At 48.2% G+C, this 12,902-nt stretch overlaps 6 protein-coding genes across 6 annotated transcripts; 4 read left to right on the top strand and 2 right to left on the bottom strand.

Moving 5' to 3' along the window:
* Positions 1-227: 227 nt before the first annotated feature.
* On the top strand, positions 228-1,115 carry BDV38DRAFT_280160 (uncharacterized protein; the record flags this gene model as incomplete). The annotated part of the gene is made up of 3 exons (XM_032059230.1): positions 228-790; positions 843-1,003; positions 1,060-1,115. 3 exons carry the CDS (start codon positions 228-230, stop codon positions 1,113-1,115), a joined length of 780 nt encoding a protein of 259 aa, XP_031916224.1.
* Positions 1,116-1,761: 646 nt separating this feature from the next.
* On the bottom strand, positions 1,762-3,150 carry BDV38DRAFT_240140 (uncharacterized protein). Its single transcript, XM_032053857.1, has one exon. It carries the CDS (start codon positions 2,872-2,874, stop codon positions 2,356-2,358), a length of 519 nt encoding a protein of 172 aa, XP_031916223.1. The 5' UTR covers positions 2,875-3,150; the 3' UTR covers positions 1,762-2,355.
* Positions 3,151-3,357: 207 nt separating this feature from the next.
* On the top strand, positions 3,358-5,094 carry BDV38DRAFT_280159 (major facilitator superfamily domain-containing protein; the record flags this gene model as incomplete). The annotated part of the gene is made up of 4 exons (XM_032059229.1): positions 3,358-3,555; positions 3,624-3,672; positions 3,753-4,527; positions 4,578-5,094. 4 exons carry the CDS (start codon positions 3,358-3,360, stop codon positions 5,092-5,094), a joined length of 1,539 nt encoding a protein of 512 aa, XP_031916222.1.
* A 588-nt stretch (positions 5,095-5,682) lies between these two features.
* On the bottom strand, positions 5,683-7,082 carry BDV38DRAFT_280158 (cytochrome P450; the record flags this gene model as incomplete). The annotated part of the gene is made up of 4 exons (XM_032059228.1): positions 5,683-5,964; positions 6,023-6,257; positions 6,312-6,848; positions 6,919-7,082. The coding sequence occupies 4 exons, from the start codon at positions 7,080-7,082 to the stop codon at positions 5,683-5,685; spliced, it is 1,218 nt and encodes a 405-aa protein (XP_031916221.1).
* Positions 7,083-7,473: 391 nt separating this feature from the next.
* BDV38DRAFT_280157 (transcription factor domain-containing protein) lies at positions 7,474-9,823 on the top strand (the record flags this gene model as incomplete). The annotated part of the gene is made up of 2 exons (XM_032059227.1): positions 7,474-7,582; positions 7,638-9,823. 2 exons carry the CDS (start codon positions 7,474-7,476, stop codon positions 9,821-9,823), a joined length of 2,295 nt encoding a protein of 764 aa, XP_031916220.1.
* Positions 9,824-10,334: 511 nt separating this feature from the next.
* Positions 10,335-12,407, top strand: BDV38DRAFT_290448 (Alpha/Beta hydrolase protein; the record flags this gene model as incomplete). Its single annotated transcript, XM_032061476.1, has 8 exons — positions 10,335-10,745; positions 10,800-10,877; positions 10,942-11,086; positions 11,146-11,164; positions 11,228-11,577; positions 11,637-11,708; positions 11,775-12,194; positions 12,259-12,407. The coding sequence occupies 8 exons, from the start codon at positions 10,335-10,337 to the stop codon at positions 12,405-12,407; spliced, it is 1,644 nt and encodes a 547-aa protein (XP_031916219.1).
* Positions 12,408-12,902: the final 495 nt, after the last annotated feature.

Raw genomic sequence — 12,902 nt, 5'->3', positions numbered from 1 at the left:
CTCCACTTAACAAGAGAGCCCGGTATAGCTCATGACTAGCTTGAATCAGTATGAGGTCGGACCGGGCGTCTAGTACTACTTTTCTATGCTTCTCTTGGTAGCGCTATGTGTAAGGTTTCACTCTCGTCTTCGTCCCGGTTGCCCTGTGCATTAATTACTTTTGCTCACGGCCCATTTTTCTTTGTCCCCCTTTTCTGTGGCTTAGACCCTGACGTTACAAGCTCCTGATGCTAGGGCCCAATGCCACAGCCGACGAAGAAAAGACGTTGGGCCTTCTCTACCAGCATATCGAGGCCTTGCAACAGCCACTAACGACACATAAATATACCGAAGCATCGTATCGTCGACTTTCCCACCACTCATGGCGTCTGACATCATCAAATATGTTTAATACTCTAATTCCAGCGATAGTTGCGCTATGCCTATCTGTGTCGATTACAGGCGTATTCGCTACGCAACCGGGGGTTGGAACTCCAGCTGCCACAAACGGGGGCAGGCAAACGAAACCTCTGAGCCAGTATACACGAGACGTACACGACCAGTGTCAAAATATTCAGATACTCCCGTTGAGAAACATACAGAACATTCCGCCAGCACCAGGCAGGCCTGAGGATAGCTTTGCACTAGAACATAGTGAAATCAATGTGACGGACATCCAACCACAGCCACCTCCTCCAGCAAGGCTAGTGGCAAGCTGTGGACCCCCCAGTCGACGACGCCGGACGGAGCTACGTTTAGATAACTGTCTGGGTTGGGATGCAGCGGGTGAAAGACTTATCGCACAACCGAAGTATAACCATTCCCGTCCATTCGCGGTCCACAGTGGATATTGACAATTGTAGTGGATACGGACTTCAACGAGGTGGCTGCTGGGGTTGTAAATATTTTCCAATCTCCAGGGAGAAATTCCGCGTCGTTTGTTTTTGTGACAATGTGACCCAAGGTCTGATGACGGTTATCCCCGGGATTGATAGAATGGCTGCTGGGAAGGCCTTCGCTGAAGGTAAGGATTCATTGGAATATCTAATACGTTCGACCTCACTAACCGTCTCTATGCAGATGGCGTGTGGAGATTGGTCAATGGTCAACTTCAGTGCCAGAATAGGGGATCTTGAAGAGACCCTTGGGGAGGTACGGTTCTTAGGTGCCTATGGACATGAGGTTACCATTTTTATCTCATAAGTAGAATGCTCTACCATTCTAAGACACTTATAATAAATATGAAACTGTGGTATCGCGGTATAGATAGTGGGATTTCGTCCCAGGTTCCTGGCTCAACATCAACGTCTCACACCAACCTAAGCTCCCGTGATGTTTTCTAGCCCCGACGATCTTGGCAAACGGAGACCCGAACAATCGCCACATTTGCCCGGAATAATATGCCACAAACATCACGATTGTATTTCTAGTCCCAATCAATGGTAGCTCCGTTGATTCAAAGTTCCTTCCAGTTAAGCACCATCCGGGATCATATTGTTGATGTTGCGTGCGCCTACTGTACCCAAGGGAGGAGGGTAATATGTGTATGAACAAGGCCCGATATATATCTCTCTCTTATGGAGATGAGGAAAGCCCAGGAAAGGTGTGATAAACTTGGATTAGGTGACCAAAAATAACCATACTACGAATCTTAGCAGTGCCACAAATCTAAAAGTCTCCTTGAACCTTTAGTTACAATTTTCTTGAATTGTTCTGATGCCAGGTCGCCGTTATGTCTTCATCCGAATAGTCTCGGGGACAGAACATCACGTGGCCCGGAGGTTCAACCCAAACAACCGAGGAATGCGGCTAGAATATCGTCGGTTTTCAAACGCGCTAGGTCGAACTTCGCCTAGACCATATACATAGTTCTGGATCAAGGGACACTAGCTAAAATAACGTACGACACTCTCCTTCCTTCTTTCTCTCTTTACCTCTGTTTCTCTCTTTCTCTCCCCCTCCCACCCTCATTCTCTCGCGCTATTTTTGGAATCATCGACCCGGAAAGCCGAATTGTGTGTCTGCACAAATCCAATCGTCATGCGAATCTTTATGATGTCGCGCGAAGCACGCGTCCGTGCTCCCATGATGGGCCCAACAGGTCGGCAACTGGATTGAATGTGCACACGAACTCGACCAAGTCAGTGCGTCGACCCCTGGCCGGGCACCATCAATAACTACGACATGAGCTTGGAGCGCTGAAGTTGAATGGCTGCAACCGAGGGGAGCAGGGAACATAATGCCGAACAAGACACGGAGTTCTTCCTGCTACGGGGACAGGCGATGTTCAAGGGGCTTCAATTAGGATCAAGAATGCATATCACGAATGGACATCGAGGCACCAGGCCGGCAACCTATGAACTCTCGAAACTGAGATCAGCAGAGGCATCCATCATTTGAGAAATTCCCCTGCGATTCATTCTGCGACATCGGCATACGGGCCTCATCTCGCTGAACGCCATGGACCTCCTGTACGGCCATCACTTGGGCTATATTGGTAGACTGCTCCATAGCAATGACCTGGAGGCGGAATGGCTGGCGACTCTGGCACAAGACCAAATCCTGAAGTCGGACGAAATGCCCTGATGCAAGATCCGTCTGTGTGGAAAGCACGGCATTCCCCAACTCGACAGAAGAGTGGCACATTCTACGCAGGCTAGTATAAGGTACTTGGCAGGAACATCCAATTATTGTCGCCAAACTAAGGGATGGCGGGGCGGTAGTGCGATACTGCTGTGTTATAAAGAAGGATGAGAATCTCGAAGACCTTCCAGCAATCGGGAGGAAGATCCATTGATTTCTCCACCGTCTGTCTGGCTCCATAAATTGGGGCCCAATACACTTCAGTTGATCAAAGTGTTTTTGAAAGATTGGGCTAATTCCCTGAACCAGCATCAGTCATGTTGATACCCTTTCATTCTAGAAAATGTCCACAGGTTGAACGGTACACGCTGAATAATTCACACACTCTCCTTTCTTGTGAACCAATGGTCTAATTATCATTTTTATCTGTATCTTTGTATATCCCCAGCTTGTCTAGCTACTTATATACGCAAAGCCAAGTCCGCACTCTTCATGTCACTAGCAGGCATGCTTCACTATAGGAGAATATATCCAGGACATGGGTGACCTGGAGTGTAGTAAAGATACAGGGTTTACATAGATCTTAACTGACGGATGTCGGATCTAGGATACCGGATGCTGGATGCTGGAGCTCGGTTAAACTGTTATATTATATCGTCTACTTGGCGGAAGGGGCTTGAGCACTGCCGATCCACCGATGTCAAAAACCACCTTGATGGACAGTACAAGTTCTTATTTTCCAAATAGGAATGCAAAACAGCCAATGCGAGATTATCCCCTCGTTGTGATTCCACTATGGCACTGAACAAAAAGAAGCTCACTGACATCCAGCAAGTCTGCGATGAACAAATTGAGGATATTTCATTTGACCTGGTATCTCAAAAACAGCAACAAGGCTATCACGCATCGACACCTCAAGATATCAAATTGGATCGCCGGCTTAACCTGAAGCTTGACTGCTTTATTATCTCTGTCTTGACAGCTGGCTTTCTGGTATGGTCTCCCGGGCCAGCCGCGTCTACCCTTCGATATCACATAAGATCCCTGCTGAATATGCCTAGCTGCAAGCAGTAGACAAATCGAACATAAGCAACGCTGCTACGACGAATAGTATGTGAAACCCGAACCTCGCAGCCCTCATCTCCCGCAGTGACCGCAGAGAAAAATGCATCCTAACTGGCCAAGCGCAGCTTTCAGCCAGGACTTACATCTGAAGCACAATGACGTGCCCAACGCTGTATCTCTCTATGCCGCTACTTTCATTCCGTGCATGCCCATTTCGGTCATGCTCGGGAGAATTGTTGGGCCTCGTTGGTGGCTGCCGTTTATAATGGCAGCTTGGGGCGTGGTGACGATCACTCAGGCGGTGATGAAAAACCGGGCACAGATGATGGCCCTCCGCTTGCTTCTCGGAGTTTTTGAAGCTGGATATGTTCCGACCGCATACTACTATATTGGCACGTTATATCCTGCATACCAAGCCGGATTTCGGATGGGCATGATGGCGCTGAGCTTTGCGTTCTCTGGGGCATTTGCCGGTCTGATTGCTTATGGATGCTTCCAAATCCGGTCGTCGGCGTGGAAGGACTGGCAACTTCTTTTCCTCGTTGAAGGAAGCATCACTATATTTCTCGCCGTCCTGGCGCTGGCAATCTTGCCGCACAAACTGAGAAAAGCATGGTTTTTGAATGAAGAGGAGCGCGCACATTCGGGTCGGCGCATGGCTACTGATGCAGGCCTGGATGAAGATATGACAGGGGCTAATGCTGAGGAACAGGACCATGACATCACCACAAAGGATATCATCAGGGCTCTGAAGGACTGGAAGAAAGTCCTTATCATTGTGTGCAATTTGTGTGCCACTACGCCTGCATATGGCTTCGCCATCTTTCTACCGCTGATGGTCAAGGGGATGGGCTATGAATCAATTAAAGCGAATTTGATGACAGTCCCCCCGTTCATGGTGTAAGTGGCTCTCTGGGAAATAAGGCTGGTCGCCTAGCTAATAGCCACAGGGGTGGTGTCGGCCTCCTGACCATTGTCTGGCTCTCGGACCGCTTGCACGAGCGCTCCGGCTTTGCCATTTTATCGATGTTGATCTCGATCGTTGGGTATATCGTTCTCATCGCCAGTAAAAGTAACAAGGTCCGCTACGGATTCCTCCATGTTGCCCTTATCGGCTCAGGTACAGCAAACCCGCTGATTGCCGCATGGCTGACGGACAACACACCCGACCATGCAACGCGTGCGGTTACGATGGGTCTCTTCGGGTTGACCAATCTATCTGCGGTCATTGCCGGGCAGATCTTTAGAGAGAGCTATGCACCATCGTATCGTATCTCCGTGATTGCTGTTTTGATCATCGTGTCGTTCGGATTGCTTGGCTTTGCGGCGATTCGCTGGTTGTATATGCTAGAGAACCGCAGGCGAAAGATGGAGACAGCAAGCTGGACTGCAGAGCGATATGAGGAGGAGAGATATACCTCAGAGCGGATTGGACATGAAAAGAAATATTTTGTGCTTAGATACTAGTGCAAGAAGCGGACTCGCATTTTATTCCTTCCAGTTTACCAACTATAGTAAGAACCCTTGGTTGACTGGGGGCAGTATAGGCTTGCTAATAAGCATGTAGCTCTATCCATGCAGCGTCTAGGGATCAGTTCATACGCCGTGTTGCGATGAAGGAACCCGCCACTCAATTCTAGTACGTCGACAGTATTTGGATGAGCCAATGTCATAGTCTACAATGAACTGTTGAGATTGTTAGCTAGATACTTGGGCGGAAGGAATGATCTCACCGAATTGGTTCCATGATGAAAGTTGACCGGTTTTTCAATAAGATATACCACTCAAAAAGATCGGCTACGAACGGCCGAGTACTATTAGTATCACAGCAATTCGCGGCTAATACTGCCTGATGTAAAAATTGTCATATCTGATTGTTATGGTGTGCTTCACTTTAAGCTTGGAACATACAACGTGACTGATGGCGCCTTTTATCCTGTGAAACATGTCGAGATCTACGGGGTATGCTTCATGACATGAAATCATATGTATATATTCAAATTGAAAAATGTATACTTTATAACAAAGGACCCCCTGAGGAGCTATCCGGTCGTATTACGGCCGAGGGTAAAATTTCATGGGGCAAGTAGTCAGGCCGATCTCTGGTAACCGTGCATAATGAATCTCTCCATCGACCTCGAAATCGACCGTGTGATCCAACAATGTCTCGAGGTAGATTCGTAGCATCATGCGTGCTAGGACCATCCCAGCACAGCGGTGCCTACCGTGACCGAATCCAAGATGTGTCGAGATATTCTCTCTGTGCATAATGAACTGGTCAGGGTGTGGAAACTGATCCGGGTCGCGGTTCGCGGCCGCATAAACGACAGTGATCGGCTGGTACACTAGGTCAGTTTTGATTCTGTCAATGCTATTGCAGAGCCTGGAGACATACTTCATCGGGAGGAACCGTGGTACCTGAAATTTCGACTTCATGCAGCGCTGTTCGAGAGAAGCCCCGATAGGGGACATATAATCGAATGAACTCCTCAATCGCCGCTGGTAGAAGCCTTTTGTCGTTGCGTAGCTTATTTTGTAGCTCCTTGTCTTTGCTCAAATGGTTTGTCATTGAGGAGATGATGATGCTCGGTGCAACCATCGCAACGATCAATATCTGGCGGATACAGCCACTGAAGTTTGTCAGCACAAACGCAAGCAAGAATGAGCTTCTCCAATCGACTTACACCAAATTGTGATCATCCAAAGGATTCCCATCATGATCTCTCTCAATCAGCAAGCTCGACGCTGGGTCCTCTTCCGGATTAAGAAGGTTATCTTTCCGCGATGCAATCACGCGCCTGGCAATCTCGTAGAACATATCACTGGACGATTTTACCAGTGCCCAGTTCTGTGTCCGCCACGCCGTTACAAATGGAGTGATTGCACTGGTGAGGAGCTTGGAATCTTGCTCATCCAGATTGAGCCACTCCTTTTCAACCCAGCCGGAAAACTGGGCGCCAAATCCTTCATATATGTCCCCATGACCTTGTTGGATTAAACAGCCAAGCTCACGCTCAGCATGGCTTCGCAGGATGGGTTCCAACCGTCTCAAACGAGCGGGTTTGAGGGTTCGATCTACTGCAGTGCGATAAGGGGCATGCTGGTCGCCATCGAACTTGAGCGGGGGTCGTCGGATTCCCCGGGGATCTGCGGGCACCACAGCACACTTGGCTGAGATGAACTTTGAATTGTCGGAGGCCGTGGCCTTGACATCGGCATATCTGTCCCGCTGGTTAGTTTTCATTCTTATAGTTCACCTGAACGAGGCTTGGCCTTGGGTCACAGTCATACTTCGTCAAAATCCAATACCCACTGTGTGCATTCACATGAGCCACAGGGCAGGTTGAGCGCAAATGAGCATACTCTCTGTAGATTTTCTCTGGATCGTCACTATGAACTAGGTGGCCTTTATTTATGTCCCAGTTCGCAGGGAATTCGGTATCGACTGCAGCCATCTTGTTGTCTCAGCTGCTCGCCAGATCTATTGATTGTTCTTGTCTTGGTTATTTGTTTGAGCTGATCACCTAGTTGAATCCAGATTCACGAAAGTTATATAATTACGATCAGTGGCCATGAGAGCCATGGTCTACTCACGCTCTGGCCGGATATCGGATGTCGGGTATCGGAACAGGGGAAGGTCGAGGTGTGTCTCTCAACCTACCAGATAAAATAGAAGCTAGCCTTGCAAGCGGGAAATGTGCGGGGAAGGATTTCCCCACATTTTTGCCCCAGGTTTCTTCTGCAGCGCCTGCTCGAGATCACACTGTTGTGGACCTTATCCAACTGCCGAAAGACACGTACTGCGAAATAATATACCTAATGGGCAAGGGTTACATGTCATAAACTATGTCATCCATGAAAAGGAAGTTCTATGAGAGGGTATCTCAGGCCTGCGACATGTGTCGCAGGAAGAAGATGAAGTGCAATCAAAAACTCCCATGCCAAACGTGTAAAGGTAAGATCCGTATCGCTGCCATATCGGGCCGGATTCTGTGATCTGACGCCCCTAGATCGTGGTTTCCACTGTGTATATTCAGAGAGGAAATCCCGACGCACCAATTCGTCTCGACTGCTTAATGATGGCTCTCGGATGAACGAGCAGCGCCGGTCCGACATCCGCTCCCATGATGGGCCCGACGGAGTGAGACGGAGTGAAACCGACCATGAGGAAGCACAAACGAGCACAATGATACCACTTAGTGACCTACGGGAGGTTCACCAAGAGGTTGTGCAAGGGACGAATGCGCACACAACGGGAACCGAGTTCTACGGCAATAGCTCTAACTTTGCCTTGCTGAGCCAGCTTTTTTCAACAGCCAGGAAGCTCTCGGGAGATCATCCAGATATGCCGATGGCTACGGTTCAAACCCCATTATCGATTGTGGACATGCTCTACGACGATCAATCCGCCATCCCTGATTCAGCTCCACCAGCTCCGGTCACGGCGGCGGGAAGGACGTCTCAACTTCCTAAAGCCTCCCAGGCTGTCTCCATCGGAAAGGAATTGCCGCCCACAACGCGACCAACAGGTACGGGTCGGGATCACCTGGTGGGACAGGGACAACCAGGGGTTTGGGATTGCTTCGTTGGTAGTCCGATGAGGCTGGAGATGGAGTACGTCAATCTCTTCTTTGAGAACATCCACAACTCACTTCCATTTTTGGACAAGAAGCACTTCACAGGACGATGTGAGCAGGAGATCTGGGTCAAGAGCACATTCAAAAAGCTGCGACGAGATCAAATGCATTTCTTTGCTCTGTATAATGCAGTGCTAGCTGTAGTGGCTCTAACAGCAAGTGCGGATGCATTTCTGTCGTTACGTACTGAGCTTGAAATTAGTTTGACAGAACACTCACCATCTCGACCGCCCAGAAATGCTCCTTCCTCTGTTTTTCTTTCCAAGATTTACTTTCGCAGGGCGCGTCAGTTGCTGGGAGACCTCTTCGAGGTCTGCTCCATGGAAAGTGCCCAAGCCCTTCTTTTATTGTCCATGTATTGTCAATATGCGCTCAAGCCACATGCGTGCTATATGTACAGCGGCATGGCTGTGCGAACTGCACTTGCTATCGGCATTGCTAGCAATGATCGATACCACTCCGATCAACACAATTTGAACAGGGCCCGGACATGGTGGGCTATTTACTACCAGGACATCGAGGCATCCTGCCTATCTGGAAGATCTAGTACATTGGCAGAGCCAAGTGAATACGGGCCATCCTACAGCCACATGTCAGGGGAGCCTGCTTCATCCTCTCAGAACCACCTAGGCGTGCAGGGAGGTGAAAACGTCATTGTGACTGTCTTAGCTGACCTCTCTGTGATATTACAACGCGCTTCGAAGCGTTTATACCATTCCTCGAACACGCTCTCACCGGAGAACAAGTCACAGCTAGCAACAACGTTAGACCAGGAATTGCTTTGTTGGAAGCTCCATTTGCCTATGCATCTTAACTTAGACCTTGACACCTTCACCGAGGCGGAATGGGTGAGTAAACAGAAGTTGATCTTGCAACTACGTTATCATCACGTCCGGATGTTCATTCACCGACCCCATCTATCCATGGTAAGCAACGATCTACAAGTCGATCATATGCAGATCTGTCTCGAGGCAGCTCAGAAGACAATCACCCTGGCATATGATGCGTATCAGCATCGCCATTACTTCCGAACGTGGTGGTATAATACCTTCTACGTTCTCTATGCCACTTTGATTATCCTCCATACCATTCTGCTCGGGTATCCGCAACCCTCAGTAGACACACTTATTCAAGATGTTCATAAGGCACTGAAAATATTGGACTCCATGAAAACACTCAAGGTCGCCCAGCGATGCGCCGATGTGATAACTGAAATCCTTCAAGTCTGCAGATTCTTTGTTGAGAGAAGACGGGGGGAGCATCAGGCGCCGAATATCCCACTCAGTCGGGCCACAGAAACCCATCATCAACGTTCCCCACTGCACGAGGGCAACTTGCGACGCGAGGCCCAATCCCAAATACAGAATCCTAACCACGAAGAAGTGGTACACCTCGACTCATCACATACTAATCCTTTCTCAACGCACGATGATCTGCTCACATTGCTGGGAGATCCAGCACCATTGGAATGTTTCGCACTAGGCCTAGGTAGTTCAAGCCCTGTAGACTTTGACTATTCAGCGTCTGTCGAGGACTATCTGGGTAATGCTTATGGGTGACATAGCCTTTCTAATGCTATAATCAGTCGTCCCTAACTTAGCACTAGAAGGCATTGTCATGCGAGGAAGTCAGGAAATTAAGAAATTAGTTGTATTCCGTGAGTGGAGTAGCCTGGATACGAGAGCATATTGCCACCATAGAGGTTTTCTCAATGTCCTTTCATTTTTTTGTATTAGCCTCCTCTAGGAGACTCTTTGGTATCTATCTGGTACGGCCCTCTACCGGATATCGGCTTAGCTGTATCTAAATAGTAGTCAGATCCGCAAAAACAGTCACTTCCGAGCGTAAGAACTTCTATATCCGCCATCCGGACAAATCTTGGCACTGCATTAACGGCAGTTTCTAGTCATGGAATGTGCCGGATGCATTGGGCAAACCCTATCATTCATGTGCCAGCTCTGTTGCCGTCAACTCTATTCAGTCTTGTCGTACTTCGATATACATATATTTATATTCTACTAATTCTGTACACCTATCAATCCATCGCGCAACGAACACGTGATCCGCAGAATGTATTGGGTCGTACTTCATTTGTTCATATACCATATCTTACAGATCGCCGCATTGGGAGATAGCCAACATGGCTCACAGCCAACGGTCACATTGAAGAATGGCACGGTTATTGGGAGTAGAAATGACCTGGAAGGGGTCCAGCGATTCCTGGGTATTCCCTATGCACAGGCACCGATAGGACCGTTGCGACTACAGCAGGCAGTGCCCCTCAACTCATCATTTGGGACACTGAACGCAAGTAGTATGGGACCAGCGTGCTACGGAAAGTCCAACTCGAAGTACCAGCAGAGTGAGGATTGCCTTACATTGAACATCTGGCGGCCCGATGAAGTGGGAAGAAAGGCATCTTCTCCACTTGTACCGGTTTTTGTATGGCTCTATGGAGGTGGTCTCACAGGCGGATATGTTGTAGGTTCACGTACCACGGTGTGTCTACACACCTTTTTCTAAACGAATACGTAGGGAGACCTACGATTTGACGGATGTAATATCGCCAAACTATCAGCCCAAATCAAAAAGCCAGTGATATTTGTGTCAATTGTATGTGTCTTGCTTTAAATGATCGACATCGTTCTAGTGTTACTTAGCAGCTGACGCTTGGCAGAACTATCGCGTTGCATCGCTAGGCTTTTTGAACGGACGCCAAATGGCAGAGCTCGGCCTACTGAACATCGGCATGCTGGATCAGCGACGGGCATTACATTGGTTGCAGGAAAATATTGCCTCCTTTGGGGGAGATCCCAAGAAAGGTAGTATCCTGATGTTCCCCTGCTAGTAGCTTACAGATTCTATGCTAACTCGCCCCAAGTAACGCTTTTCGGAGAATCGTAAGTCATTTTGTATTTTGGCCTGCACAAGTCAAGCAATCATTGACCGTGGCCCCTGTCCAGAGCTGGAGCTGTTTCTATTTATTCCCATATGATGGCCTATGGTGGTCGTGACGACGGCCTATTTCGAGGGGCCATTCTAGAGAGTGGGGGAGCATTTCCCCTCACGTTGCCAAATACGACTTCATTCCAGCAGACGTTCGACAGCTTGATTACAAATACCTCCTGCTCCACGCTGGCTGAATCGTCTGCAGCTGAACAGCTGGACTGTATCAGGACCCTTCCAATCGACACGTTTCTTTCCAGCGTTGGCGATAAAACAGGCCAGTCAATTGACGGAACCTTCACGACTACATCTGTGCAGTTTGCATTTCCAGCAGGGAATTATGTCAAGGTTCCTACGATTGTCGGGAGTAAGTCTTGCCCCCTAGCAGAATATATCTATCAGTATTGTTATTAATGATACTGGCAGCGAATACTGACGAAGGGACCACGTCGGCTCCAACTGGGATCAACTCCACCGATGAATTGACAGGCCCCTTAGGTAAGTGCCATATATCCATTGCTAGCAGAAATGTAGTCCTCCCAAACTAATGACCCCCCGGATTAGCTGATGGTTATTTTCGGCCGGAAACTCTCCCTGACTACGTCGTGAAAGATCTGCTAAACCTTTACTCGAATGATCCCCGGGAAGGATGTCCATATAATACAGGAGATATTATGCTTAGTTCGGGCATATTAGACAAGAAAGCTTGTTCAATATTCGGGGATATTGTGCAGGTTGGGCCAGCACGCATGATCGCCGAAGCACTTGTCCAACACAACGGAGACAATCCTGTATATCGTTATCGTTTCAACCAGCTCCCGGCTAACAGTTCGGATCCATCAGAAGGGATCACAACAGGCACAGAAATACCTTACGTGTTCTCCAATCTCATACCCGACGTTGCATGGGAAAAGGCCCTAGCTGCAGAAATGACGCAAGCCTGGGTTTCTTTTGCATACGACTTGAATCCGAATCTTAAGGCAGGTAAGTTAGTCACTATACTGGTCTTAATGTTGCCCTACCTTCCTGTGGCTGATAAGTTGATAAGGTACCGCGCTACCACTCTGGCCGAGTTACGGCACAAACAAATCGAGTATGGTGTTTAATGCCTATGGATGCACAATCGAACACGATACCTACCGATCTGATCAAATATCCTATATCGTTGACCACGTCCTGCGCTATGGTGCTAAATGAATGCGATTATATCTTCTCGAAACTTGGACATAACGAGCCAACAAGGGAGTAGTTCATAGTGACACTATACGTGACCCAGATTGTCGATCCTTTCCTCTAGATAAGTATATGTCTTAATCTCAGCTTTCTTGCAAAATGCTCTTGGGCTGTGTCAAAGTAGACAGAAGAGTAGTAGCCCCTCATAGTAGTGCGATAATGACTGTCTTCATGTTCCGTAACGTCAAAGTGATTCTTAGATGATTAATGAAGTCGTATGTTTATCGAATTCATCCGTCTTTTGCACAAGAAGCACATATCGTGCTTCTACGAAGACCTCCAATCTTAAAGTTTGTTTGGAGCCAAAGTCCATTATTTTAAACGAGTCGATGGAGCCGTCCTACAGCGTAACTGTTATTATATGCTATGCTCTTCTCTCCGCACACATTAAATGCAGGCATCTAGAAATTATAATGTCACTACGAATGTATGGTAATGGTCTGCGTATCTCTATCGAAG

The sequence above is a fragment of the Aspergillus pseudotamarii genome (assembly GCF_009193445.1).
Source record: "Aspergillus pseudotamarii strain CBS 117625 unplaced genomic scaffold BDV38scaffold_12, whole genome shotgun sequence".
NCBI classification, from domain to species: Eukaryota; Fungi; Ascomycota; class Eurotiomycetes; order Eurotiales; family Aspergillaceae; genus Aspergillus; species Aspergillus pseudotamarii.
This window is presented reverse-complemented; position numbering and strand designations above follow the sequence as displayed.